General features: G+C 38.6%; 1 protein-coding gene across 1 annotated transcript in view; it reads right to left on the bottom strand.

Annotated features, from left to right (window-relative positions):
* Positions 1–5,820: 5,820 nt before the first annotated feature.
* Positions 5,821–27,015, bottom strand: part of NRG3 (neuregulin 3) — a 1,023,472-nt gene continuing 1,002,277 nt past the window's right edge. The window contains exons 12-15 of the mRNA XM_046652790.1: positions 16,053–16,180; positions 12,031–12,201; positions 6,572–6,643; positions 5,821–6,328 (exon numbers count right to left, since the gene is read on the bottom strand). Of these exons, the coding sequence (XP_046508746.1) occupies positions 5,821–6,328; positions 6,572–6,643; positions 12,031–12,201; positions 16,053–16,180 (879 nt within the window). The remainder of the gene's footprint in view (positions 6,329–6,571; positions 6,644–12,030; positions 12,202–16,052; positions 16,181–27,015) is intronic.

Genomic DNA, 27,015 nt, shown 5'->3' with positions numbered 1-27,015 from the left:
TCAGACCTCCAAATATATCAAAAATAAGTAAAAAAAAAAAAATTGTGGATTTTTTTTCTATTTTGATTTTGTAAACAACTACATGGAATTCTTATAACTTTAAAAACCAATACAACTTAAAGAGGCATTGTTTTTGATTCAAGTATTTTACCATTCTGCATTGTTTTATTGATGACTAAGGAATTCAGACTTTGGAATCTTGATGAAGATAGATTATGTATGGAAGAATTAGTGCTAGTCAGGATGCTGTTGGAAGAGCAAACAGGTATTGATTTGTCAAAAACAGCAATTAACAACCAAAATTAAATAAGTAAGCAAACTCTACATTTTTTGTCTATTGTGCCCCCTAAAGACAGGATTCTTTCCAACTACAATGTGAAAGTGTCTCCAGAGAATGTATTCACTATTAATTGGAGAGTTTATGTGAGGGACTTTGACGTGCAAATAGTTGAGACTATCAATAAATACTCTCTGTATGCAATGAAATTGTGTCCCTGTGAGAGGAGAATGTCTTCAGGTCTTGCACCTTTTCTGTGGAATCCTTTGCTCTGGCTTTTGAGAAAAGGTTACAGGATGTAGTTCTTTAAAAAAAATCTGGGGCAGACTTTGATGGTCCAGGTTTTAAATTAGGTATTTTCTTGGCTATCCCTTCTTCTCTATTTCCTGTTCTAAGTAAATTGACTTTAAAAACAATCACAAAATCCGGCCCCGTGGCCGAGTGGTTAAGTTTGCACGCTCTGCTGCAGGCGGCCCAGTGTTTTGGCGATTCGAGTCCTGGGTGTGGACATGGCACTGCTCATTGAGCCGCGGTGAGGTGGTGTCCCACGTACCACAACTAGAGGGACCCACAACTAAGAATATACAACTATGTACCGGGGGGCTTTGGGAAGAAAAAGGAAAAAAGTAAAATCTTAAAAAAAAAAAAATCACAAAAGTGATCTGGTCTATTTCTCCTTGGAAATTGAATGGAATATTATAAAGTAAGTCTTAGTCATAGATTGATATACAGATTCTAACAATTTTGAGTCTCACAGAGGCGGACTTGCAGTCGTTGACTTTCCAAAGGGTTGTGTTGAAATGACTGGATGACAAATGACCAGGTGAAGTCTGAGTTTTGACAGGGTATTCCATTCGGAAGGGAAATCAGAGATGAACTAGATCATCCCCTTGTTTGCCGGATGGGGTCATGGAGCTACTATTGTGTGCAGATAAGTTAGAAGCTTTCACAAAGACGACTTTCAATATAAAGATTTTCTAATTCATTTCCAACAATAAGAGATCGTTTGCTATCACACAATTAATTCTTTCATAGGCAACAATACACATGCAATCAATACAGGTATTCATGACAAAAAGTTATCAAAATACTAAAAGACTAGGACTTCTGGTCCCCTCTGCTATCATCTTCATGTCTTCACTGAGTATCCAACGTTAACACATAGCTTCCCCACCACCATTCTGCCTTCACCTCAACTCCTTCCTGGAGTTCAGTGGGCATTAGAAGTCAAAGGCACCTGCTCAGGCACCTTTGGAAGAAGTTAAATTTGTAAAAAATATATTTGAGATCATTATACACTATAGGGACAGCAATCATATATGCCCATAGTTTAATCTTCATTTCTAAGAGATAATCTAACAGAGATTTTATTCCAGCATCTTTTGAATTTTCCAACCCGATGATATTTCTGTTTCCCTAAGAAAGAGAAAGAACTGAAAAATGACCGTATTATCTAAATGTTGCCAAGTTGGCTGATCTCTAAATGATTTGATTTCGTTGGTACGCCATGAGGCAATCACTTCAATGTTTGTCAAATTAATCAAAAATGAGGCTACTAAAATAATTGGGAACCTAAATTTAATATATATTTTATATATACATATATCTTTATATGTGTGTGTGTGTGTGTGTACGTGTGTGTAGCCACAGTAGGAAACAGATTATTAAGGGAGAACAGTGTAGATCTTAAGGAATGAATTTCTTCCTTTACCCTCACTATTTCTTTAAAAGGGAAAGAATAAAAGATGAAGAGATAAGCTTAGGCCTTTAGGCCTCATTCCTCATGATATATTAGGATGCATTTAAAATTTAGAACAGGCCAGAAACACTGTGCGGTTCTTCCCTGGATGAAGATTGACTTTCTGAAGACTAAAGTACAAACACAGTATGGACATGCCATCACCGAAGACACTGTACTGAATCTATACATTTGAATAATAATAAAAGTATTCATTATATATAAAATGTTTCCCAGATACCAAAGATCAAATAAAAATCCCACCCCTCCTGCTGTGTTCCTAAGTATGCTATATACTCATTTGGGAAATGTTTCACAGCACTTGTCTCAGAGCAATATTTTCTGGTTTATGGGGCTGGAAGCAAAGGGACCACCATACCCCCTACTTTGGGTGTCATGGTTTCCTATAGCACCACACTGCAGGCCAGCTGTGAATGAATGCCGCATACACTCAACATATTCTCGTGTTGACCTGGTTATCGACAACCTTATCTGTGGTCACCAGATCCCACACTCAACTTGTAGCTGTTATTCAATCTAGAACCCAATGGGCATTCTCTTGAAGTCGGCTTGGTCCTTCTATTCTCCTTTTGGTAGGTCTGATATGTTATTACGATAAAAACAGATTAAATCGTGAAGTCCTAAAAACAGCACTGTTCCTCTTCTAGAGGACCTTGCTATTGCTACTTAGAAATAATGTAAATCATTGGAGATGTGATAAATTTATAAATATTTAGTCCTTCACCCACAGAGATATTGGATTAGAGTATATAACATACAGCACTTAATGTACATAAGAAAATTTGGATGCCAATCCTCCAACATAATTTCTACATTTCTACTCTTTCTCAGTGGCGTAAATTTGGTCATGTATTTTGAACAAGAGCATTCCATAGCAGTCACTGGCAAAATTAGAATAACAAAAGCTTTATAAAAAACAGATGTATCGGAAAATGATTCAGAGTAAAAAATAATGAATGACATTCATTCTCTCGTAAATAATGAATATGCAACTCACTTGATTACAAATCTCCAAATGTCTACTCACATAACAAAGACAGGAAAAGTGAAGCAAAATCAAAGTTGTCTTGTAGAAATAAACACTTTTCTATAGGCACATGAGCTTGAAAGATAAGGGACTGATGGCTCCAGGTGTTTGCCATATTAGGTCGACTTTGAAAGCCATAATACGGTCAGCACTTGTTAGCTGGTGCCCAAAGACGTGCATTTTGAGCTTGGACCTTTGTCACAGGAAAACTTATTACTCCATCAAAAGACAAAGGACCACTGAAGGTAACCATTACTATTTGTTCTTTTGGAGGATGTTGTCTTGACTATCAATTAGGAAGTAACTCTCTAAACTTTACATCAGATTGCCAGTGGAGGTGCCCGAGTGCACGGCAGTGTTTATAATCACATAATATATGGTTCTACCTTAAAAAAAAAAAAAAGGGTTTTATCAGGACTTAAGTTGGATTGACAGTCTTCAATCTTTTCAGAGTAAATAATATATTAAAATAACTGCACTGAGTCACAGAGGAGATTACCTCCCAATTAGGTCAATCCTGTATGAATCCTTTAGATGAGCAACAGGTAAAATTTTCATGAAAAACCCAAGAACAAGGTGGTCTTCAACAGATTTGTGAGGCCTTCCAGTTAATGTCTGATAATTATGATAAATTTCAACACAATAACATACTGGATGTGCAACTTATGGGGTTTTTATATACCTGTTAATTAAGACTATCCTTCTAAAATTTTCCCAGGTAATATTTTTAAAAGAGAACTTAGATAATCTAGACATTAAAAATTTATACTAATCTTTAAGAGGCTAAAATATTACCTCTATATTCAAAACAATGAAAGCATAATGAGACAACTAATGAACACCACAAATCTCTAGTTAAATATAAAACACATTTCTACCGAAGTGTTTTCAACATTTGAAACCTTGAATTTCCACTAAACAATGTCGTTAAGAACACAATGTTCTTCCTTTTCCCTGTATGGCATCATATCTGTTATTAAACAGTGCTCTCAAGGAGCAATTTGCAATGTATTTTCAACAGAAACAACTTAACTTCCAATAAGAATTGTATATATTCAATATTTGATTCAAAAACAGGTACATTCCCTTTTGATGGAATGTGAATCCTCCACGAGAAAATTTTAACCAAGGTTTTCCCAAACTGCAGTAAAAGAAATCTTTTATATACTTTCAAATACTGTGCCTTTTTATTTAAAACAGTGTAAACATAACAACTCAACACCACCAATAATTGGAAAAAGACTGGTTATGTGAACACTAATTTCCTTGAATGCCCCATGAAAGTAAGGGTAAAGAAAACAGACAAATCTTCAGGAGAAGTTTCAGTTCACCTTATCAGTGGTAAAAATATTGCTTTATTCCAAATGAACATACAACACAATTTACTGTTCTTTTGGGGGCTTCCTGTGAACTGAGTAGTCTGGGCTCATGATTTCAACAATTTATTCTTTCCATATGAACCACAGAAGCCAATGTCTTGTTCCACCCATAGTAGACTTGCTACAAAATAAATACTAATGAGGATGACGAGAAAGCAAAGGGTAACTGTCGATTTGATCATTGGCTTGTGTAAATAACTTAAATATGCATGATTCAAAATAAACACACATCCTCACCTCACCTTGAGATACTTATATCATAATGAGCCAATAGTTGTTCCTCTAAAAAATATTCACATCAGAAAATGGTCTAGACATTGTCAAGAGGTTTATAGGACCCCACCATGCAAGTGACCTTGATTGAAGAACTTACTAACTGAACATTATACTTAATGGAAAATTTTAAAGTGAACAGATCTAAGAGGGAACATTTATTTTTTTTCTGAATACTAGATTCCCTGATGTTTCAGAACAAATTTTAGCAAGCTGGATACGCACACACATGCACACACATACACACAATGAACACATGTGCATACAACATACCAGTGCTCCATTGAGCAAGCCCACACACACACACACACACTCGCACACACACACACACACTCAGGCGCGCACGCACACACACACACTGAGAAATGCCCCTTCAGAGCCCCTAAATGATCTCAAAGAAAAACATTTCTATTAGCATGATTTTAGTGACACGACATTGTGATTTTTTTTGTCTCTTTTTCTATAATAATTTCATACTTCCCTCTGAGATTCTGTGCCTTCAAACTTCAGAGGAAGCTGGCACATAAAAGTAGCTAAGATTGCCCCCAGTGACTCCTTCTATCTCCTGTTCTCCTTCTTCTTCCAGAGTTTTTGTGCCATTCTTCAAAAATTAAATAGAAAACACTACATTTGTTGACATGACATAACCCATGATGAGGCTGTCGAGTGAATAGAAATTTAGGGGTTGGGACTGGCAAGCCAAATGGTAAGGGCCACCTGCACATCGGCACGTCTGCCCTCAGGATACAGCTCGTCTCTTTGAAACTGGGTCACTGCCAGTGCTTTTTTAAGAAGACACTGGCACTCTGGGGCTGAGGGTCTGTATCGCCCACATCTAAGAGCCAAGGAGGACAGTGTTGGGACTAACTGAAATTGTATTCCGAATCCTACCCAAAAGCTTTAGTTGTAAGCTTTATCCCTCCTGAAACATTTCTTTCCATTTAAAAAAATATTTTGTTAAAAAACACTATGATATGAGGGCGATAGACTATTTGGTTTCTTCTAAGTAGATGCTCTTAAATTAATGCATATAAATAATTTGTATTTAATTTCCTCTCTTTCCTGTTGAGCAAAGCATAGAATGCACAGATTCCTACAACTCAAGTCACTTGGTCAATGCACAGTCTCTTTGTATTTCACTTCTTAAGACAAATTGTGCCTCTCGTTCTGATTTGGCCATGGGGCTCAGGGGCAGAAAGGCTGTGTTTTCACTTGCGCTGTCCTCGGTTTCTACGCTGGCCAGTTCATAGTCTTCTGACCTCCTGGCATCAGTCAGAATTCGGATCTGCTCCTGGACAGTTTCTAGCAATATTTTTACTTCTTGTTGTTCTGCTATAAGACAATCGCTGACTGGAATACTCACATTGACAATATCCGCAGAGTAAGAGTTTTTGCACCATTTGATGCTTTTGACTTCAGAAATCCCTGGCATTTGCATGCAGGTTTCCTCCAGGCCCACCGAAGGGATGATGGGCACGGAACTGGCCCTAGTGGATGAATATCCGATCAGGTCCTTTTGATCCAAGCTATTAAAATAGGAGTTTGTCTCTCTTGAAGGCAGTTGCATATTTATAGATGCGTTTTGTTGGGTTTTTAAACCAGTGGACGAGTACCTGAAAGAGAAACAAAGAGTTGCATATTCTGCTTTCTGTTATCCTCCTTTTGAGCAATAATCAGTCAACAAAGCACTTTCCACATGCACCATCTCACTGAATTCTCACAGCAACCCCATGAGACGGATAATACGTTCCCAGTTAAACAGAGAAGTAAACTGAAGTTCAGATAGGTGAAGTGACTTGCCCAAGGTCACACAGAAAATAAGTGACAGACTGAGACTCAAACCCAGATCTTCTTACTTTAAGTCCAGGGATCTTTCAACACACCACAGCTGTAAAGGCAGGTGGGAGATAGTCTTCCTCACCTCTATCCTAGAATACAAAGTAAATGGGGATTGAGCAGGTAAGTGTGGCCTTTCCATAGTGACAGACAGGAAACCCACAATGGCATTACTCCACTCCATCAACTTGACCACCCTCTTAGCCCTGGTTTAGTCTGGTAGACTTGTTGTGGCCACCCTAGTTGGGGGCAGTCAATCACAAAGCTGGATATTATGCATCAAGTTACTATGGTCCTGAGTTTTCCTGCTTCACCCAGACTCCAGGGAAACCAAATCCAAGTTCCGTTGGCACTCCGCTATGAAGGAACTGCCTCACTGCCAGCTTGCTGAGCCTGAAAATGGGCATGGGGGGCATACAATTCCTCTGTCTGCCCAGGGACGCACATGAAGTGAGTTCCATAGGGCCCCTACCAATCTAGCAACATTTCTCACATGGTTTCAAGAGTCAAGTAAGTTAGTTCATTGATACATGGCCCTAGCTTGTCAAGAATGCCAATGTGCCATTCCAAGTCATTTGAATACGCTAGAGTCTGGCTAGCCCCCTTCTTGCCTGTGCAGAACTAGTGAATTTTCCAGTGCCTCTGAACTTCCCAGGGCCAGAACTTGGGCAGCCATATCCTAGAGTCATAGAAACATGGTTTGGGGACTTGGACAATTTCTTTATTCTATTTCTCAGTTATTTGTCCTTAATTTAAACGTTAAATTAAACATTATAATTTAAGCATAATCCAAACATATCCGCCCTTCATATAATACATCTCATTCCTCTTGTTTTACATTATAACGTAAAGAAAAATCATGTTTATACATGGAAAGAATAATTGCAATGAGATGTGTTGGACACTAAACACAAGTCTTTATTAAAAAGACATGATCCACCAGAGTGAGAAAAGATGGGGAACAAATTGAGGGGTTGTTGTAGCCCCCTTCTCCCTTACTGTGCATAGTACAGAGTTGGGAATCAATAAATCTTGATGGAATGCATGAATGAATACATGAAAAGATCTTCAGGGTAAAGATTCCCTTTACATACCCTTTAATATCCATTTCAAACATAATAACAATAGCCAATATTTGCACAGTGCTTTTAAAAAGCACTTTCATCTCTTATTACCTCGTTAAATTTTTTTAAAAACTGTGTGGTTTATTTATTATTATTACCATGTAATGGATGAATAAAGAGACTAATGGTTACCCAAACGAATTGCTCCAAATTGTACCTTTAGTAAGCAGCAAAGGAAGAAGAGAAACCCAAGTTGTCTTATTTTAACTGTTACTATCAAAGCCAGAGATGAGTGGGCGTCCCAAGGTGCACCAGAACACTTTTTTTTGAAATGTGTAAGCTTTACGTGTGCAAATTGTATAGCCACGTACAAGAAAATTTCCTGGAGGATCTTACTCCTTTCCCTTTAGCGTTATATGACTGAAAATCTGAGCCTAAAGCTTCTAATCAATTAATCGACCTCAACAAGAAGAAAGTGGGCACATTTCAAGCTTTTGTATTCTGTTCTTACCACCATCCTGTCAGCACTATTAATAATGTTCAAAGATATAGAACATCTGTTATCAGATTCACCAATGACATAGAGCCAAGAAATACAATTAGGATAAAATCATATTTCATGTAGATATCATGAGGGTATATCATCGGGTAGAAGCTAATAGGTTGAAATGTGAAGGTAATAGGTGCAAATTCTTATACCTGGATCTAAACGTTATTTGTAAGAACGTTGAATAAATATGTAAATATCTTAGAGGATTTAGTCAATTGTAGCTTCAATAAGCCAACGATGAGGCATGACTAAGAAGTAACTAAAGACAATTCAAGCCAAACTTGGAGCAGTCTAACATGGCTAAGTGCTGAATTAAGGACTTGGATGAGAAAGAAGAATTGTGGTGATTTATGGGTCACCTCACAAGCCAGATATGGGATGCACAGCTGGCAAAACCTGAAATCTGAAATGCTACCATAACATGAAGGTGCCCTTATACCATTAGAACTCTCTGAAAATCTGAGTTTGTTTTGAGTCAGACATGATTTCAAGTCCCAAGGCCATTGCACGCTCTGGAATCTTAGACAAATAGCAGTCTCAGTGTAATTTCCTCATCAATGAAAACAATCAGGTAGTAATGCTGACCTCAGAGGATTGCTCTGAGGGTTGGTTGAAGTAATACACCTTCGCTATTCAACCAGAGCACATTGGGAGTCCTCATGTCCTTCCCAGAGTTGCTGTGAGTGTCCTAGCACTGGTATTTGAGTAGAAGATGAACGCTACTCTCCAGAAGTGTAAGTAAGAGCTAAGTTTCTAGATGTGATTCTGGATTAGAAGACTCTCAGAGTCTGTTTCCCTTGAGAGTCAATGACTCTTTCCCAAGTATGGTCCATGAGCTTGTCGTTCATTGACTGTAAAATACCAGCTCAGACTGCCCTTCCTTTGATACCGAAACAAAGAAATCACAGGTGCATTTCCTCTGTAACTATGTGAGTCAAAGCACCCTTTAAAGAAAAAAGATTCCGACAATTAGTCACTTGGTTTGACTCCCAGTAATTCAGGGGTCAGGCCAAGGAATTTGTGTTTCCCCAAGAGACTCCAAGACTTGGTTCCTGGTGCATACGGCATTAGAATGAACTGACTAAATCGAAGGAATCCACTTTTTTCTCTGGAGCTGTACAATTAGAGATTCCATTTACACATCATCAGCCATAAATATGATTTTCTTCACATTTCTTTTCTGGTTTAGTGGTTTATTTAGTCAGAAAGGCCAGCATTCAATCTCAGTTCTTTTATAAGGGATAGCTCACCTTGGGCTAGCTATCTAAATTCTACTATCCTTACTGTGTTCATCCATAGAATTCCCGAGGAATAAGTGATGCGAAGTTTGTAAAGTTGCTAGTTAAATGAGGTAGATAATTGGTATATTCTGGATACCTTCTACTTTGAAGGTGGCAAGCTAACTTTTGTGATTCCACTTCTTTCTGTCTAGCATATGAATATATTAGTCTGATTTGCCTGACATAAGCCAGTTCAAAACCATGCAAACCATTGCCATGATTATCCCTGAGGCACCGAGAAGGAAAGGCTCCTGAAAAATCTCCTCTCCACCTCAGGCTTCACTAAGATAGGTGCCGGGTTCAAGCTGGGCTGAAGTCAGTGCCAAGAAGACAAATCACATACTCTGGGAGCCTAACTAGCAGACAGCGCCCACATGCTTGATAAATAAGCAACAGATGGCTGAAGGCTCTTGCAAATTCATTTACTCCCCCTCCAGGCTAGGGCCAGATTTGAGGAGAGCCTTTGGCTGTGAAATTCTATTACCATCCCATTTCCAGTCCAGAGAGACGGTAAGTCCCCCAGGAGTGGAAAATCGCTGTTTTCAAGGACTGAGAATGAAATCGCTCCTTGAGATTCATTGTGCTGAGCACACAGTGACTTATACTTAGAGTCGCCATTTATCAACATCGGGTGCATATCACACACAGGAAAACACACGTGGCTGGCCAGCTGGAGAGAATATTCCAGACCCAATGATGACTGAACCAAAATAAAGCCACCAACATGCAAACAATAAGTGTAAGTTTTCTAGGAGGTAAAAGACAAACCAGTGTCTGAGGGTGCCATGGGAATCTCTGAGCCCCTGCAGACCCGTTGTGTGTATGATCCAAGACTGTGCCTGGCACAGGCTCCAAGCATCCTTATTGCTGGTACATGTGAAATGATAGCCATGATGGTGCCCAACAGAAAGAAAGACAGCGTGGGCTGGGTTCTCTCTCTACTCACAAAATCTCTGAGCTCGATTTCACCTCACTCATTCTCACTCTAACGTTCGCCCCAGGGAAAAAAAATATATATATATTTATATACATATCCCTAAGGAACAGACATGATTAGTGATTTAAGAAGACAAGTAATTATGAAACAAGATTAATTATAATTATAGGCTAAATGCAAGCCCCTTTTCCAGATATAAGGCAAAGAGAAATGCAAATTGCTTTTTGACTTGCCTTACACATTTTGGACAACTTGGCTGCTATATTGAATTTGCAAATGTCACCCCAGATTTGTACCAAATACATATTACGGTCCATTTGGAATTGCTTCAAAATTACAAAGCCCAGCCACAAGCTATTTATTTCCTATCTTCTGATCTTCCTTAAGAAATCTGTTGCTGAGCTTTGTCAGACAGGGAATTACTGCGTGTATATATATATATATATATATATATATATATATATATGTTGCCCAGAAGGAAGGAAAAAGGTCTGTGATGGTCCTCCTGCCTGCCTTGGCCTTCAGCTGGATACAGACATTGTGGAGAAATACCCAGGCCAAAGCAGCATGGAAACCCGGCCCGGCTTATCCAGAGAGCAAACAAACTAGATGCAGTAAGAACCTGGCTGAGTTGACAGAGGGCATGGATCCTGAAATTTCTGCAGTAACCCCTGACTGTGTTGCTCTTGAAATCAATGATAATCCTATAACAGTTTCCTTGAGAATAAATACCAGTGCTAACTTTTCTGCTGGCTCCGCTTCAGGTACACACTCTTTGCACATGTAATATTCATTAAACCTGCCCAATAGCCCTCTGGAAGGCTGGTATTATTTTGTTCAATTTATAGATGAGAAAACTCAAGCTTAACTGCTAAAACTTTCTCAAATTTACACGAATAGTAAGGGACAAAGATGAGATTTGAACCCCAGTCAATTTATGTAAGGGCTGCCATGTTTGATTGAGCAGTGTCTGCCAATTAGATGAACGATGGCTAAATCCATCCTACGCTCTACTCCCCATGTCACGAGCCCTGTGGACACAGGGTAAAGGACACCTTTCTCACTGCAAGGTGGGCAGCAGTCACGGTATCCGAGGTCTGTCTTTCCATCCCTACACCACGAATGAAACAAGATACATGAGTTCAGCAAATTGTATGGTGACAATATGCTGTCAACGCTGACCTTGACACAGTCAAGACTGCTCCATGTAAGCAGATACTATGTATATGTCACAGGTGACTGTCTAGGTATTGTCCATAATTATGTAATTTTTTTCAAACCTAAGGATAAAGAATTAAATACTTTTTTCAAACCTAAGGATAAAGGAACACTTTAGTCCTCCTATTTTTTTTTAATCAAAGACAGATTCCCAGTTGTTTTAGCAACTATATAATAACATAGCGCCTAGACATCTATACACCTTTCATCTTAGTGTTATACTTCTTTTCCATCTAACATTTCCCTAATATCTATTTCCATTGCACCCTCTTTTGAGTTAGTTTAGCTTTGTGCAACAAAGATGGGAGCAAGCATGAACAGCCAATTAATGACGAAATCAGTGGATAAAACCCCAAGGAACATAATATCTCAATTTAAAGCTATAGCACTAACGACACCCTCGCTAAATTGCATGGCTTTTAAGACCTACCCTTGGCAAGGTATTGTGTCCTGGTCTGGGATCCTTGATTCCTCAAGTTGCTGATATGCTGGTCCCACGATTCCGCCCAGCCTGCTTCGGGGCGAGGGGGGTGTCCTCCTGAAGGCATTCCTATGGAGCATACCACTCCTTTGCCCTGGGCTGCAGCAAGAGGAGAGACTCCTGCTGGGGTGAAAGAAAACCAACAAACAAGTTGACCATAGCAAAGACCTCACAAGTGGCTGCTCAGACTTCTGAAACACTGCATTTGCACCCAGATCCTCAAAGTCCCAGGCCAGGCTGCATCGGTGATTGTCGTGTATCTGTCAGGAGGGCATTGGAAGCTGTCAAATCCATTTTACCCTTGGAGAGACTGAGACAAAGAGAAGTCCCTGAATTTCTGGCTTCCCAGTGCGGAGCACAGTGGACTAAAATAATTGCAGCTTTCTAGCCAAAGATAAGAGGTGGGCTTAAGGAATTCTCAAGCTCCTGACTCACGTGCTCTCTCACTATCTAAGCTGTAGGAGTTGTCTCTCTAATAAAAATAAAATGGCTTTGCTATTAGACACTGACAAGAACTAAACACAGGAATTTGGTCTTTAGGAGGTTACAGGGAAAATTTCACTTGTGTTAGTGGTAGAATAAACAAACTTTATTTTAATTGGCATTCACCCCTTAACATACGTGTTAAGTTCCGAGTTGACTACCTCAAATTTTCGTCAATCTTGAGAAACTCAATTATTTTTCTTTTGAGTTGGCTTTTAATAAAAATCTGATTATATACTTCATTTTGACTCATAAAACCAAATACCCGAATAACCATATGATTTTTAGATTCCATCAAAGGGCAAAAGACATCAGTAAAACATACACTAGGTGAGATCCCTACAGAGACAGTGTTACACAAAAGAACAGCCTCTCTATAAAAATCAATTGCTAATTCGTCTCATTACCTATTCCATATCCATTTCCATCTCCACCCCACTGAATTCCCTCTACTACCACACGAAATGGTAAGAACTTTGTTCCTGTGTAGACACTCCGTGAGATGTCAGTTTATGTGGTCAAACTGCTTTTGCAGTGTTCAGACAATAAGTGAACTTAGAATTTTGTACTGCCTTCTCATTTCACTCTGAAAGTATCAGTAAAACCATATAGAAGAAGATGAAAAAAACCTTTTCAAAATTTCAATAAACCCATCAAGTTCTAAAGGGATCAGTCCCCCAAAGGAATTTTACCCCAAATCACTATATTATTTGGAGCTCTGGAACTCTGCTCCCACCAGTATTACTGTTATTTCTACTTAATAAATACAAAGCTTATACTATTTAAAGTTAGAGTTTGAGAATCTGACATTTGAGTGTTAGTAGCCACTCTCCTGGTTTGGGCGACATAATGGATCAAATTTCATATTCATCAAGCCAACATTAACTTCCTAAGTTAGTGCAAAGACTAGATCATACCTGGCAACACTATTATAGTTTCATTCTTTATCACAGTATTTCTTGTATATTGAGCCTTAAAAGGCCTGACAACAAGGGACCTCTAATTAGGTCGCTAAGTCCACAAGTTTAAGGAGCTCATGCGTTTCCCTTCCTTCCAGCTTCTGTCTATAGCAACCAGTGGCAATTATGGAGTCTGCGGGGTACTCAGGCTTGGGTGCTGGAGTTAGTAGCATCTGGGTGTGCATGTCCAGTCTGTATGTTACTAGCAGCACGACACTGGGGGAAGTACTTGTACTTGTCAGAGTCCTGGAGGGAAATAGATGGCACTCTAAATTGGCTCATTTGGGGAGATTTTGCTATTTAAAAAAGTGTGTTCAGTATTTGAAGAAAAAATAAAAGCAATACAGGATAAGGAAGGCGCTCCTGTGCCTGTAACTAAAGGGGCAAGGGGAGGGAGCAGTTACCAGAATGGAGAGAGAAAGGGGTTACAAGGAGAAGACCACCTGGCAGGCACTGTGGCCCCAGGAAGAGGGACATAGCTGAGGCAACTAAGCAGGGAGAGAGGGGGCAGAAGTACCAGCACCTGCCCCTCCTGCTCCTTCTATTTGCAGTGTGCAAAAAGAAATTGATTACTCACAGCTAGCCAAACTGTCACAACCACAAAGTCTAAAGGTATGAACTGGTGGCCCGTCTTAAAAAACAGCTCTCCACCTATTGATCAATCAACTCTTCCAGCCTTCTCACTCAGTGGCATTCAGGAAGTTATGGAGCAGTTTGCAGGCCACATAAATCAGTGACCAGGTTATCAATCACGAAAACATTTAACTCTACTGCATGTTTTACAAAACAAAAGCTATGATATATTAAACTATAATTTACAAAGTTCTAAAAGCACTTTATAAATCAACCCTTGCCTATCCATCAGGACACAAGGTATGTCAACAAATACTGCAATGTCATTGAACCAAACACAGAGAAAGGTCTCCTAAAGACTTCCTTATTTAATCTGCAAAGTGACGGCTAGAAACCACAGCAGAAGCCGGTTTAGGAGGGCATGTCTCAACAAGGAGTAGGGGTGGCTATTTGCAGCTTAAATACATTAGAAGCTGTAATTCTTTTTTATCTCAGCTTTAAAACGTTTATGACATAATATAGTACTAGAATAATATTATCCTTAATTATTTCACTTGACTGGATAGAATACTAGTTTAACATATGTTATAATCAGCAGGGGAAAATATTGTTCTGGAAGAAATATCCATCTTCTAAAGGGCTGGTAATTTTGGACTTATTTCCCTAATTAAAGAACTTCCATTAGGTCCAGTGAACTGAAATGCTCATTTCACAGGGAAATATATGTAAAAACCTCAATTGATATAACCCAAAACTTGTGGTTAATAACTAAAGCAATTATCCAATAGTCAAACATATTTCAATCCGGAGCTGTAAATATTTAAACTATTTTTTTTAAAAAAAACTTAGCAAACCCTTAGTATCTCAGTCTCGAGTCAGGCAGAATGAGAATAAAAATCATTGTCAAGTACTGAGGAATAGTATCGAGAGTGACTGAAAACCTCATAGAAAATGTGGCCAGCATCAACAAAATCCTTTTTTAGGGACTCATTGAGAGGTGAAGGAGAACACGGTTTCTTTGTATATTGCACATTTCTGTCGTGATGGTTTTTAAAACATTGTCTAGATACATGAAAACCAAGGGTCAACAACATTTGTCTTTCATTGCTGGGGACAATGGTTATTTTTTACTTGTTACTTTAAAAAAATTTAATCCTTCCATATATTCTTCTTTAATTTTAAAATACTGTACTTCTCACTTAGAAAAGGAAGCTGAAATGTTTAGACAACTTCCACAAAGACAGATATACATAAACATAATGTCTGTTCTAGCATTAGTCCCAAACTTTGGCACTTGGTTTAGGAAAAAACCTTGAATTTTTGGCGTTCTAGATTCCTTATGTACAAAACACAGAATTTGACTAGAAGATGCAGAAGAGCTTGTTCACCCTCAGAATGTGATGAAATTTATAAGATAACTTTATTTTTGGCTTTCTCCCCAAAAAGAGCCAATTTCTATGGTCAGCTTGTACAAGAGCGCCATATTATCTATTCTTGATAATAGAAGATCATATAGACCCAAGGAAAAGATTTTCCAGGCTTCTTCCTCATGCAAAGTTTTCTTTGTGTGAGATCTGTGTTGAAAGACCTGGAGCACGTCACATCAGCTGCCTAGGGAAGAAGTGGTCATTAAATTTGCAGACAGTGATATGGCAGGCTAGGAAAAACCATGTTTTAATAGTTTTCCAGAATGCAATAGTTTCAGTCACTGGTCTGTGTCTGCAGCTTTGACGGGTGTTGAAAATAGTTCCTTTAACCTTCTTGTAGGGGCACTGCTGCCTGTGGGTATCTTTGGTTTACCTGCTGTGAGCTGTTGAGCATCCACTGCATGAGGAACTACAGGAGAAGCAAGAACAGTCATCTCTCTGGAATAATGTTGCAAGCGCTTGTCACGTGTTGTCCAGCATTATACACAGTGTGAATGCACGCATCCCCACCCTGATTAGCTACCTGTACCTGTGGTGTTTGACAGATTGGCTTCCTCTGTCAGGAGAAGGGACCTCTGGGAAGGACTGGGGGCCGGCAAAACTTGACTCCATCATTTTCTCCAGTGCAGTCACAGGATGCCTTTCCGCCTTTGAATACTGTGGGAAATCACATGCACAGAGTTGAGCTGGAGATCAGGTATGAGAGGAGGGCCTATAATACACTATAGCTAGGTACTGAAGTTATTGAAACTTGCCAGTAACTTTTCCACTGGCACCTCATCAGGAGAACGATAGAGACATCATTTGCATCCCATTTCTTGCACGCTGTGTGTGCTCTCTCCCCTTCCCCGATAACTGTCTGTGATTAGATAAGGTCCATTTAAGATGGCTCATCACCTTAGAATCCTGAGTCTGTCTTCTCATTTTAATCTACGCCCACGGTACATCATGCCTAACAGCCAAAAACACAAGAGTCTGTTTTATTTAATGTAACTTTTACAAAAAAATAAAATAAAACAATTAGTAGCTAGACTACTAATAATAGGGATTCAATAGACGCTGAGTGAATGGGAACATTCTCAGAATCATGGACAAAATTGATTCAGAGTATCTACCTGCCACTTTCCACTGTTCCACTCTTTCAGCCTGTTTCCAGGTAATTACCATGCCTAACAAGAGAAATTTGTGAGCATTTCACACTTTATGGTCATTAACTCTTGGTTTCACTGTTGGCTATGGTATCTCATAGGGCCCAGGAGCCTAAGAAAAACCTATAGAGATGACACATTAAGGAAAACTTTCCCAAAGGAAATTTCAGTGGCATCTCAACCAGCCAGCGAGTTGTCAAGTTTGACACTGCCTGGACACTTGGCACTTGAACAGGCAGTGAGGGGTAGCAGGTTTCTCTTTGAGAAACTCCAGATGAAAACTATTCTGAGAAATGATATTTTTAGAACGCTAACCAAACTAGAGAGATTTTGAAATCTGGATATTGATATACAATGTATGAACAAGAATTTCACAGAAAAGTAAAGACATATACAATATACATATGAGAAGGTGTGCAACTGCATTCATTGTCAAGGAAAGAAAGTCAGAATAGAGAAAGTTAAATTTCAAGAATATTAGACAAAGGCAAAGATTCAAGAAAAAGTAGAATTTGTGCTTACTTGTTGGATACAATTGGCAATATGTTCCAAAATGTTAAATATACATACTTTTTGATCCAGAATACCACTTCTAAGAATTTCCGTCATTAATACAACTGAAAAAGTTCAAAATGATGTAATTGCCAGAGTACGTCAGAGGTACAGTTTTTAATAACAGAACAGAGAACAAACACAAAAGAAAAACAATTGGAAACAATAGAAATGTCCACAAATGGACAGCCACTGCAAAGAATAAAATCAAGGTACAAAAAGGTATTCATAATATGAATCTATTTGTGTAAATAAGGAAAATGCAGTAAACATATGTGCACTTTAAGTGCATATATGTGTGTATATATATATGTATTTAGCTTTGTGTGTATATATATACACATATATAGATTTTACATGCGTACATAGACATATATATTTCTGTGTACATGTGTTTATGTGTGTGCATGTATGTGTTTCCCACACAACCAAGCAAGATGTAGGTGAAAAAAAGAAGTAAAACAAACTATTATTTAGGTATTATCCTTGGGGAAGAATATACCAGGGGGTATGGTCTTTGGAGACTAGGGGAAAATGTCAAGGTTATGGAACCTTAAGTTCAAAATCTCTAACTAAATGTTTTCTTTTTAAGTACTTCCCAAAGAAACCACATAGTGGCAGTAATGACCATGTCTTGAATCAGAATCCGAATTCTACAAAATGGACGTACAGTACAGAAGCTGGTCAGACTTCTCGCATAATGGAGTAAATTGACACAGAACAAAAAGAAGATATGGAGATAATTTGGAAAAGGTGGTGGTTTTCAACAATCCAAAATTACAAAGATCCAAAGAAAGATGGAAATACCTTCATAGGTGCTTCTTTATTGACTAATTAAAGTTGTTTATTACAAACCATCCATGGAAAAAGTGAATTGAACGGACATGTTACTGAAATGTAAGCAATGTCCTGAATTTCTATCTGACTTGGGGTTCTATAAAAGATCTATTGGGTTTTTTTTTTTTCCTCCTCCAACTTCTAATAAATTCTTTCAAAAGATGAACTAAGATGCCTGGAAGGCTCAGCTACAGAGACAAGTGAGATGATCTGGGGACGTCTGTGTCACAACGGAGGAGGTAAGCCTCTGCTTTGCTCCCTCAGAGGGCTTTCAGGGGCAACATCAGACAAGTGTTTCTGGAGCATCTGAATTTTCTAGAGAAATCATCAGATCGTTAAAAGTCAACAACTCATTCATTTTTTTTTTAAACAATGTGTGTCAAAAAGCCTAATTCAGCTTTTGGGTGGTTAGTTCAGAGTCTCTGCCTTGAATGAGACTTGGATTCCGATGCTAGCGGCTCTTGTTCAACATCCTGGATAAAAGTTTTGAATACAATCCACCTCTTACTTGTTCTTCTCATTCGTAGCGTTTATAATAGATATTGTGTTCTAAATCTTTTCTTTCCAATTCTTAGACTGTTGCTCTACAGTTGATTTCAATTATATGATTTTGGTCCATCAACATAAATTTGTTCCTAAAATTTATTATTTTAGATCATTTTCCTTCTCTCACAGCCTTTATGAGAATTGTTTTTATTTCAGTGGCTGCATTTAACCTGAGATTCAGGTTTAAATTGTTACTATACCTATCCAGATTTGGTTGACACATGTGGAAACACTAAAAAAAGTCCAATACTTTGTCAATCCTTCAAACTAATATGCTATACTTGTTGGTTCAGATGAAGTTAGAAATAGCTTCTAGTTTTCAGTTCTGACAAGTAAAGAGCTTGGAGGTCATCATTCTTGTCCTTATAACAAGAAAAAAGCTGAACTGAAAATCAATAACTATTCTTATATCCATCAGATAATTGAGGTTGTAGGGCAAAGCACCACTCTGACATCTGGAGGGACAAATGAATACAGAAAATCATAGTCAAGATCAGCTTATCTACACCAGAACAAAAAAAAAAAAAAGAAAGAAAGAACAAGTGCAAAGAATAGAAAACACTTACAAATATGGCAAATATTAATTGAACTATACCAATAACCATTTTAAATATACAAGGTATAAATACACCAATAAAAATACAGAGCTTGTCCTCACGGATGAAAAAACAAAATCCAAGTATATATTGTCTACAAGAAACCCACTTTAAATATAAAGATACAGATAGGATAAATGTAAGAGTGGAGAAAGATATATCATGCTAGCACTGATCAAAGAAAAGCTGGAGTAGGTATATTAATTGCAAACAAAGCAGACTTCAGAACGAGGAAAAGTATTAGGGATAAAGTAGGATAAAAGAAATGTCATTTACCTAATGATAAAGGGACCAATTTTCCAAGAAGATAAAACAGTTCTTAACATATAGGCATTTGACAACTGATTATAAAAATATATAAGGCAAAAACTGGTAGAACTGAAAGGAGAAACAGACAAATCCACCATTATACTTGAAGACTTCAATGCCTGTCCATCAGTAATTGACAGATCCAGCAGGCAGAAAATTATTAAGGATATAGTTGATCTGAAGGGCACTCCCAAACAACTGGATCTAATTGAGATTTATAAAATACTGCTTCCAAAACAGCAGACTACACATTCTCCTTGAGCTCACATGGAACATTCATCAAAATAAATCATATGCTTGACCATATAACACTTTTTAAGAAACTAAAAAAAAAAGAAATCATACAAAGTGTATTCTCAGACCACCTTGAAATTAAACTAGAAATCAACAATAGATAGTTGAAAAATCCAAAACTATTTGGAGATTAAACAACACTCCTGTAAATAACAGAAAGTTCAAAGAGAAAGTCTCATGAAAAAATTTAGAATATTTTAATTAAATGAAAATTAAAAATACAACGTGTCAAAATTTGTGGGAGGTAATGAAAGCAGTGACTAGAGGTAAATTTACAACATTAAATTCTTATATTTGAAAACAAGAAATATCTAAAATCAATAATCTGACTTTCCACCTTAGGAAACTAGAAAAAAGAGTAGAGCAAGCAGAAGAGAAATAATAACAGTTAGGAATTAACAAAATTGGAAACAGAAAAAGAATAGAGCAAATCAATAGAAGCAAAGGAGATTCTCTGAGATGATCAATAATGTTGATAAATCTCTAGTCAGGCTAACGTGGAAAAAAAAAAGAGAGAAAATTACCAATAATAGAAGTGAAAGAGAGAGGCCATCACTACTATTCCCATGGACACAAATAGGTTAATAAAAGAACACTGTGAATAACTCTATGCCCTCCAAGTTGAGAAATCAGTTGAAAGAGACCAATTTCTTGAAAAGAAACAAATTACCAAAATTCACACAAGGGGGAATAGGTAAACTTAATAGCCCCCATCTAGTAAAGAAATCTATCTACTAGCAAAATAAGTATCATTTAGGAGGTCTGGAGATCCCAGGAATGTAAACTGACGAGGGAAACTGACTGTATTGCAAATGTGTGAAAGACCATCAGTGGGAGGTGGGGTGGGGGCAGCGCTGTCCTCAGAAACTGTGGAAATGAATGCAATCTGTAAAAGTAAAGGCAAAAAGTACTGCACATAAGCCCTGTCTCCTTGCTTCTAGGCCCCTCAGCAGATAATAATAATAAATGTAATAATAAATAAAATATTTGTGATATATTTATATATGATATATAAATATAATTATATAATTGCATATATGTCTCTTGCATTATATATTATGGATTATAATATATTAAAATATATATTTATTTGTATATTATATAATGTGTATATATAAATGTATATAATAAATATATATTATATATGTGATTATGCATTTTATGTATATGTGTGTGTATATATATATGTATATATATCTTTGATCTGTCTGTTGAGAACACCTAGAAGCAAGGACATGCTCAACAAAAACCCCATACTGAACTGATGAATTATGTCAAATTGACACAGGGACAAACTGAAAGAGCTACTAATGGCCAAAGCTGAGAAAATGTAATCATAAAATAAATAAAATAGTATTTAACTGTTGGATGTAACTCAAAGCATTAAAAAAAGTACCCATGAGTTCATACTCTTATAAATAAATGACGGAATAAATAAGTAAATGAGGAAGAAGAGACAAACCCTTTGCAGGAGGATTCCAAATAACTTAGGTAGATGCTCCGCCCTCACAAAGGGGGACCATAACTCCCACACCTTAAGTGTGGCCTATACATAGTCACTTCCTTCCAAAGGGAACTCCGTAGAAAGGGAGCAGGGAAAAGAGTACCATCACCACAGAACAGCCTGACAAACCCTCCCTCAGATGGACGACAAGAGTGGTCATCAACAGCGAGAAATCACATCGATAGTGGGCACTTAGGAGAAGGATGTGATGAAAGTGGCGCTTTACCTCTGTGGTCTTTCTCCCCAAAGCCCTTAACCCCAGCCTGATCATAAGAAAAACATCAAGCCACTTCCAACAGAGGAGCATCCTACAAAATACTTGAGCAGTCCTCCTAAAAGCTGTCGAGGCTGTTAAAACAAGGAAAAATCTCACAAACTTTGGCAGCCAAGAGGAACCTACAGAGACAGGACAACTAAATGCCATGAGGTGTCCTGGGAGGAGATCTTGGGATGGAGGAAGCAATTAGGTAAAAACTAAGTCAATTTGAACAAATTATGGGTTTTAGCTAATAACAGTGCATCAATATGGTTTCATTCATTGCAACAAATGTACCATATTATTGTACTGTTAATATAGGTGAAACTAAGCACAACATATACGGGAACGCTCTGTACTATCCTTGCAACTTTTCTATAAATCTAAAACTGTCCTAAAAAACAAAGTGTACTTAAAAAAAAAGATATTTTAAAAAGCAAAAGATACACACCAAAAAAAAGCCTTTAGAGACTTAGAATTAATTAATTACAATTAATTAGAATTTAGAGACTTTAGAATTCTGCCTCCCTTCAGTTTTCTGAGCAGCTCAGCTGTAGGCCCTCAATATGCATAACCATTGAGTTTAATCTCCAAAATAGTCAGTCTGCACCAATCCTCCTTGAAGGTCGCTTAACTGACCAGGATCACAGCCTTTGGATATTTTATGCTTTACACTGAAAGCATTTAATATGGTTCCTTCCAAAATTCATGCAGTTCCATGCTTGGGAGAAGTTAGCGTTAGCACAATTTTAGCCATCGGATTATATCTGCAGTCAAGTTTCAGTGCTCAGGCCTCTGTCCACCAGGCCTTCCCCATTCACGTTTCTCTACCATGTTACAAAGTCTGGCAATTGATCACACATTCTTTCCTTGCACTTTCACAGGTTTTGAGTTTTTGTGTGCGTACATGTTTCATTAAGACCTCCTTTTCTACAATGTACAACATGTCCCTTTAAAATTGAATAAGGAGATGCCATAGTCCACTCATTGACCGGTCATTTCAGCATGAGCTGAAGCACTTTCATTTTAAATACCCACACAGGCCTTGCTCACCGCTGTCATGCCATGGGGGGCACTCATCCATGACAGCTGGCTTCCCTGGAAGACCGTCTTGTGGAGGTGCTCCCGGGGAGCTGAGGACGTGCATTGTTGTTGGCCGTCACCTGCTTCGCTCCTAACACATTGTTGGGGGTGCACTGAGATCAATATATCCATCAAACAAGCAGGCGCATGTTGTAAGCAGAACAACAACATTGTTTCCAGGTCCGCCACATGCACGCAGCGGGAGTCAGAAGGTTAAATGAAAACAGTGTCTGTGTTGGAAAGAATGTTGTCAGAGCTGATAATCACCCGGTCTGGAACCCAGGCAAGAAAGGCAAGAGGGAAGATATTTTTAAGTGGTTTTAAATGTCTGTCTCTCTGTGTTGCTCCCAGCTCACCTATGTCAGTGTTGAAAAGTTCTTTACTGCAAGTCTGATGTATGAGCCCAGAGGATGGTGAAAGTGAGCAGTTATGATGTGTTTTAGGGCGTGATTTCTTATGGATCTCTAAAGCAAGTAATCAAAAGCAACTTGACCAGTGCTGCTATTTTGAGAATTTTTGCACCATGTACCAGAGCAGGAAGAATTATAACTATTGTAGTCAAACTTTAGCACATTTCTGCTGAAGTGAGATAAAATAGCTAGACAGCCTTTCCAGACACTGGGCACAGCAAGCACTCCCCTCCACTCCATCCCCTATCACCTGCCACCCCACCACACTCAGGTGCCCCTTCAGCCAGTGGGATGGAGTGCTTATGATTTATTCTCTCTTCTCAGAGAGCTCTTCACCCCTCTTATTGTCAGGTTAACTCCAAGACCTGCCTTGTACAAGCTCTAAAAGCATGTTCACTGTTGGCTGTAGGCCTTGTCACAGAGATCATTCCACGCCTGTTTGTGGGATTATTTGCTTACTATCTATCACCTACAGTAATGAGTAAGTTCCTTAAAAGTAGGGACTTGGTCCTTTTTTTTTTTTTTTTTTTTTTGGTGAGGAAGATTAGCCCTGAGCTAACATCTGTTGCCAATCTTCCTCTTTTTGCTTGAGGAAGATTGTCCCTGAGCTCACGTCTATACCAATCTTCCTCTATTTTGTATGTGGGTTGCTGCCACAGCGTGGCCACCGACAAGTGGTGTAGGTCCACGCCTGGGAACTGAACATGGGCCATCAAAGTGGAGCACGCTGAACTTAACCACTAGGCCATGGGGCCAGGCCCCTACCCAGACAATTTTAGATGTCTTTTTTCCTTTCTCTGATAGCACTTTGACTTAATATATCTACATTATAAAAAAAGTATGTGCTTACATATTTATTTCTACTACTAGCCTGTGAGCTCCTTGGGGTCAAGATACATCTCTTCTGTTTGTATTTTTTAAGCATTTCATGCAGTGCCCAACATACAGAAGTCTTCAATAGGCATTTCTGTATAAATGAATGCCACTCTCTATCAATTATCAAACTCATATTAGGCATTAAATTCTTATTATTCTCCTTTAGCACGCAAATATTATCTTCCAATTCTTTCTCAGTGAATGTTACCCCCATAAACCTATCTTTCCTAAGATGGTTATTAAAAAAAGGATGGGAAGGGGTATATAATTTTGTTCCCTTACTTTTCAATTATGTACATTTCCTCTTGATTCTAAGAAAGAATGGTTCCTCTCCGTTTCAATGACTTCTCTTTCTGATCCCTGATCCAGGCTGAAAAGTTTCACTCTCTTGACTGCTCTGGAGGTTATAATTCTAGCCCCAGCTCTTTCTCACTCGGGACACAGAAAAGAAGGCTAGTTCATCTCTTTGAGGCACAAATGCTTCATTTGTGGGTGATGGTAAGGGCTAGATGCTTCTAAGGCACTGCCAGGTCTAGTTCTGCAGCCTCCGAGGCAGGTGTTTCCAGGGTATGGCTTCACTGGATAATATGTTTCACATCTTGTTACATGACTGTACAGTGAAATCTTTCCCCATGAATCTTTAATGAATTTGAGGGAATGCCAGCCACAGACAATTCATTTGTTAAACACTGCAATTTGCAAAGAATTTTCAAGTAGTTAACCTGGGCTGCAAGATAAAATAAAGACAGATTTGCCTGATATGGATTGTAGTGTATCTGGAAGACCTGTCACCACTCCACGTGGTAGAAGTGAAAGCCTGCAGTGGGAATATTGATGCTAGAACCCCTGTGCTAGCTGTTCAGAATTTCCTAATGGACACATTTTGCAACTTGAGCTTGGATGCCGGACTTCCTCCCCACTCTTGTTGACATTTGGGAAGAATAATTTCCCGTTGCAGGGGCCTATGCTGTGCATTGCAGGATACTGATCAGCACCTTTGTCCTCTACTCATAGCTGCCTGTAGCCCTCCCCTCCCAAGCTGTAACACCCAAAATGTTTGCCAAATGTTGCCGGGCAGCACTACCCCCTGTTAAGAACCACTGAGTCATAAAGATGTGGGGCCGGCTCTCAGCTACTCACTAGCTGTCTGACAGAGGTTGCCTTTCTCAAGCTTTGAGCCCCGTTTCCGTCTTCTGCACATCTTGGGTGTAAATTAAATAGTCGTTGTCAGGACTAAATGAGACAAGGTATTTATATTATTTACCATGATTCTATGTATGTATCAGTACATCTTATTTGCTAGTACTTTTATCACTAATTCATTTATCATTTTTTGCTATTATCAGTGACATTGCTACTTCCTCACAGCTCTTGCCAGAAGAAAACAATACAGACGTAAAAGGAAAAATGCTTTCCCAAATTTTCTTCAGTATCTTTGCATTTCAATATGCATGTAAAAATTCTTAGCCACACATCAGATTATTGCTTTCCTTAAGACTCCTTGTGCTACCTGGCCTCCAACTGCACAGATGTCCTATATGCTTCTCCTTATAGGGTTTCAGCTATAGTATTGAAAGAAAGCAAATGTCCTTAAGATTTTCAGTTCCTTTTTAATGGATTCTCGTTATCTATTCTTCATTGCTATTTTCTGCTATAACATTGGCATGAAAAATTGCAGTCAAATTGTTATTTGATTCTTATAATAAAATTATGAGCAAGGGTATCAGCATAGAAGTCGCCAAAGCGGAAATTTGATTAGAAATATGTGGAAAGAGATTATACTATACTCTCAAATACGGAAATGCAAAGTTTTTGAAAAGTACCATTTTCTCCTATTAAATTAGCAAAAGAAATGTTGACAAAGGTATAACAAAGCTGGTAATGACCCACATTGCTTTCTAAGGCTGCAATTGAAATGTGCCTTTGGGAAAGCAACCTGCGCATCCCCAGTCTAGTCTTGTTAAGGGACCTGCTCAGTCTGTCCCTTGAGCCCAGGTTGGCACCACGCAGAATGCTATGGCTGGCGTGCATGTCTCTTCAATGCACCTTGCTCTCCTTTTTCAGGGTCCTTGAATGTCTTCCTCTCATATATGCTATCTGCCTGAACTCCCAAGTTCTTTGTAGCTCTTTAGACTATGATACCATGGAATGTGTCGTCCTGGCTGATCACACCACACCTATATATATATATGTCAAATATATATGTATACATCCTATATATACTCTATTCAGAAATGGGGTGACTATAAAAAGATACTTTCCAACATCCTATCTTGGGCCCTGAGGGAATGATCTTGGTGAGCCCACTCATTGCTGCTCTGTGCCAACATACACAATGTTTTGGAGGGGTGGGCTGGAGAGGAAGGAAGAGAGAGAGGAAAAAAAAATCATATGTACTCAGAGGTCTTTCAAGTGTTGGAAGCCCTACAGCTAGTAATTTCTTTCTTGTAATTCCAATCCTAATAATTCCAATCAAAGAAGGGGTGGAGGGAGCACATGAGTGAAGAGTTTATTTTATTATTGTTTTAATAGTAAACAGTAAGAAAGAACATGAATGCCTAATAGGAGTGGTGAAATGAGAAAACTGAGAGGTGACCACTTTTGGACCATGATGCTATGCCCCAGTGAGTTTGTGGAGATCGTAAAGAAGACAGAGAATGCTATCGATCTTATATTAGGTGACGAAGCGCGCAAATCTGTGTGTGTTCTGGCTACGACCTTGTCAACGGCATAGGTGACAAAGACTCTCTTTTTGACCAAACTTTAGATGGCCTCCTCTGAACCCTGTTTTTGGCTAGGCCTCAACTTTGGCCTGTAAAAACTGCAGATTCTCTGCACAAACGATTTCATCCACCCACTCCTGCACTCAAAGACTCCAGTAAACTCTGACATGGTTACTAACAGCTTAATGCTACACCCCTGGGGTCATCTTAGCCCCGCTTAAGGTGCCTGTCTGAGAAAACACAAAAAAAACTCAAGGCCTCCAAAAGAATGCTCTGTCTGTTCCAGCCAATGCCCGAACTAGGCCCTGACATCCCTTTCTTAAAGAATTTACTACAAAGGGCTGACAGTTGTCAACCT

This window comes from Equus quagga, chromosome 2 (assembly GCF_021613505.1).
Source record: "Equus quagga isolate Etosha38 chromosome 2, UCLA_HA_Equagga_1.0, whole genome shotgun sequence".
In the NCBI taxonomy this organism is placed as follows: domain Eukaryota; kingdom Metazoa; phylum Chordata; class Mammalia; order Perissodactyla; family Equidae; genus Equus; species Equus quagga.
The sequence above is the reverse complement of the archived record's forward strand: the minus strand, read 5'-3'. Positions and strand labels throughout refer to the sequence as shown.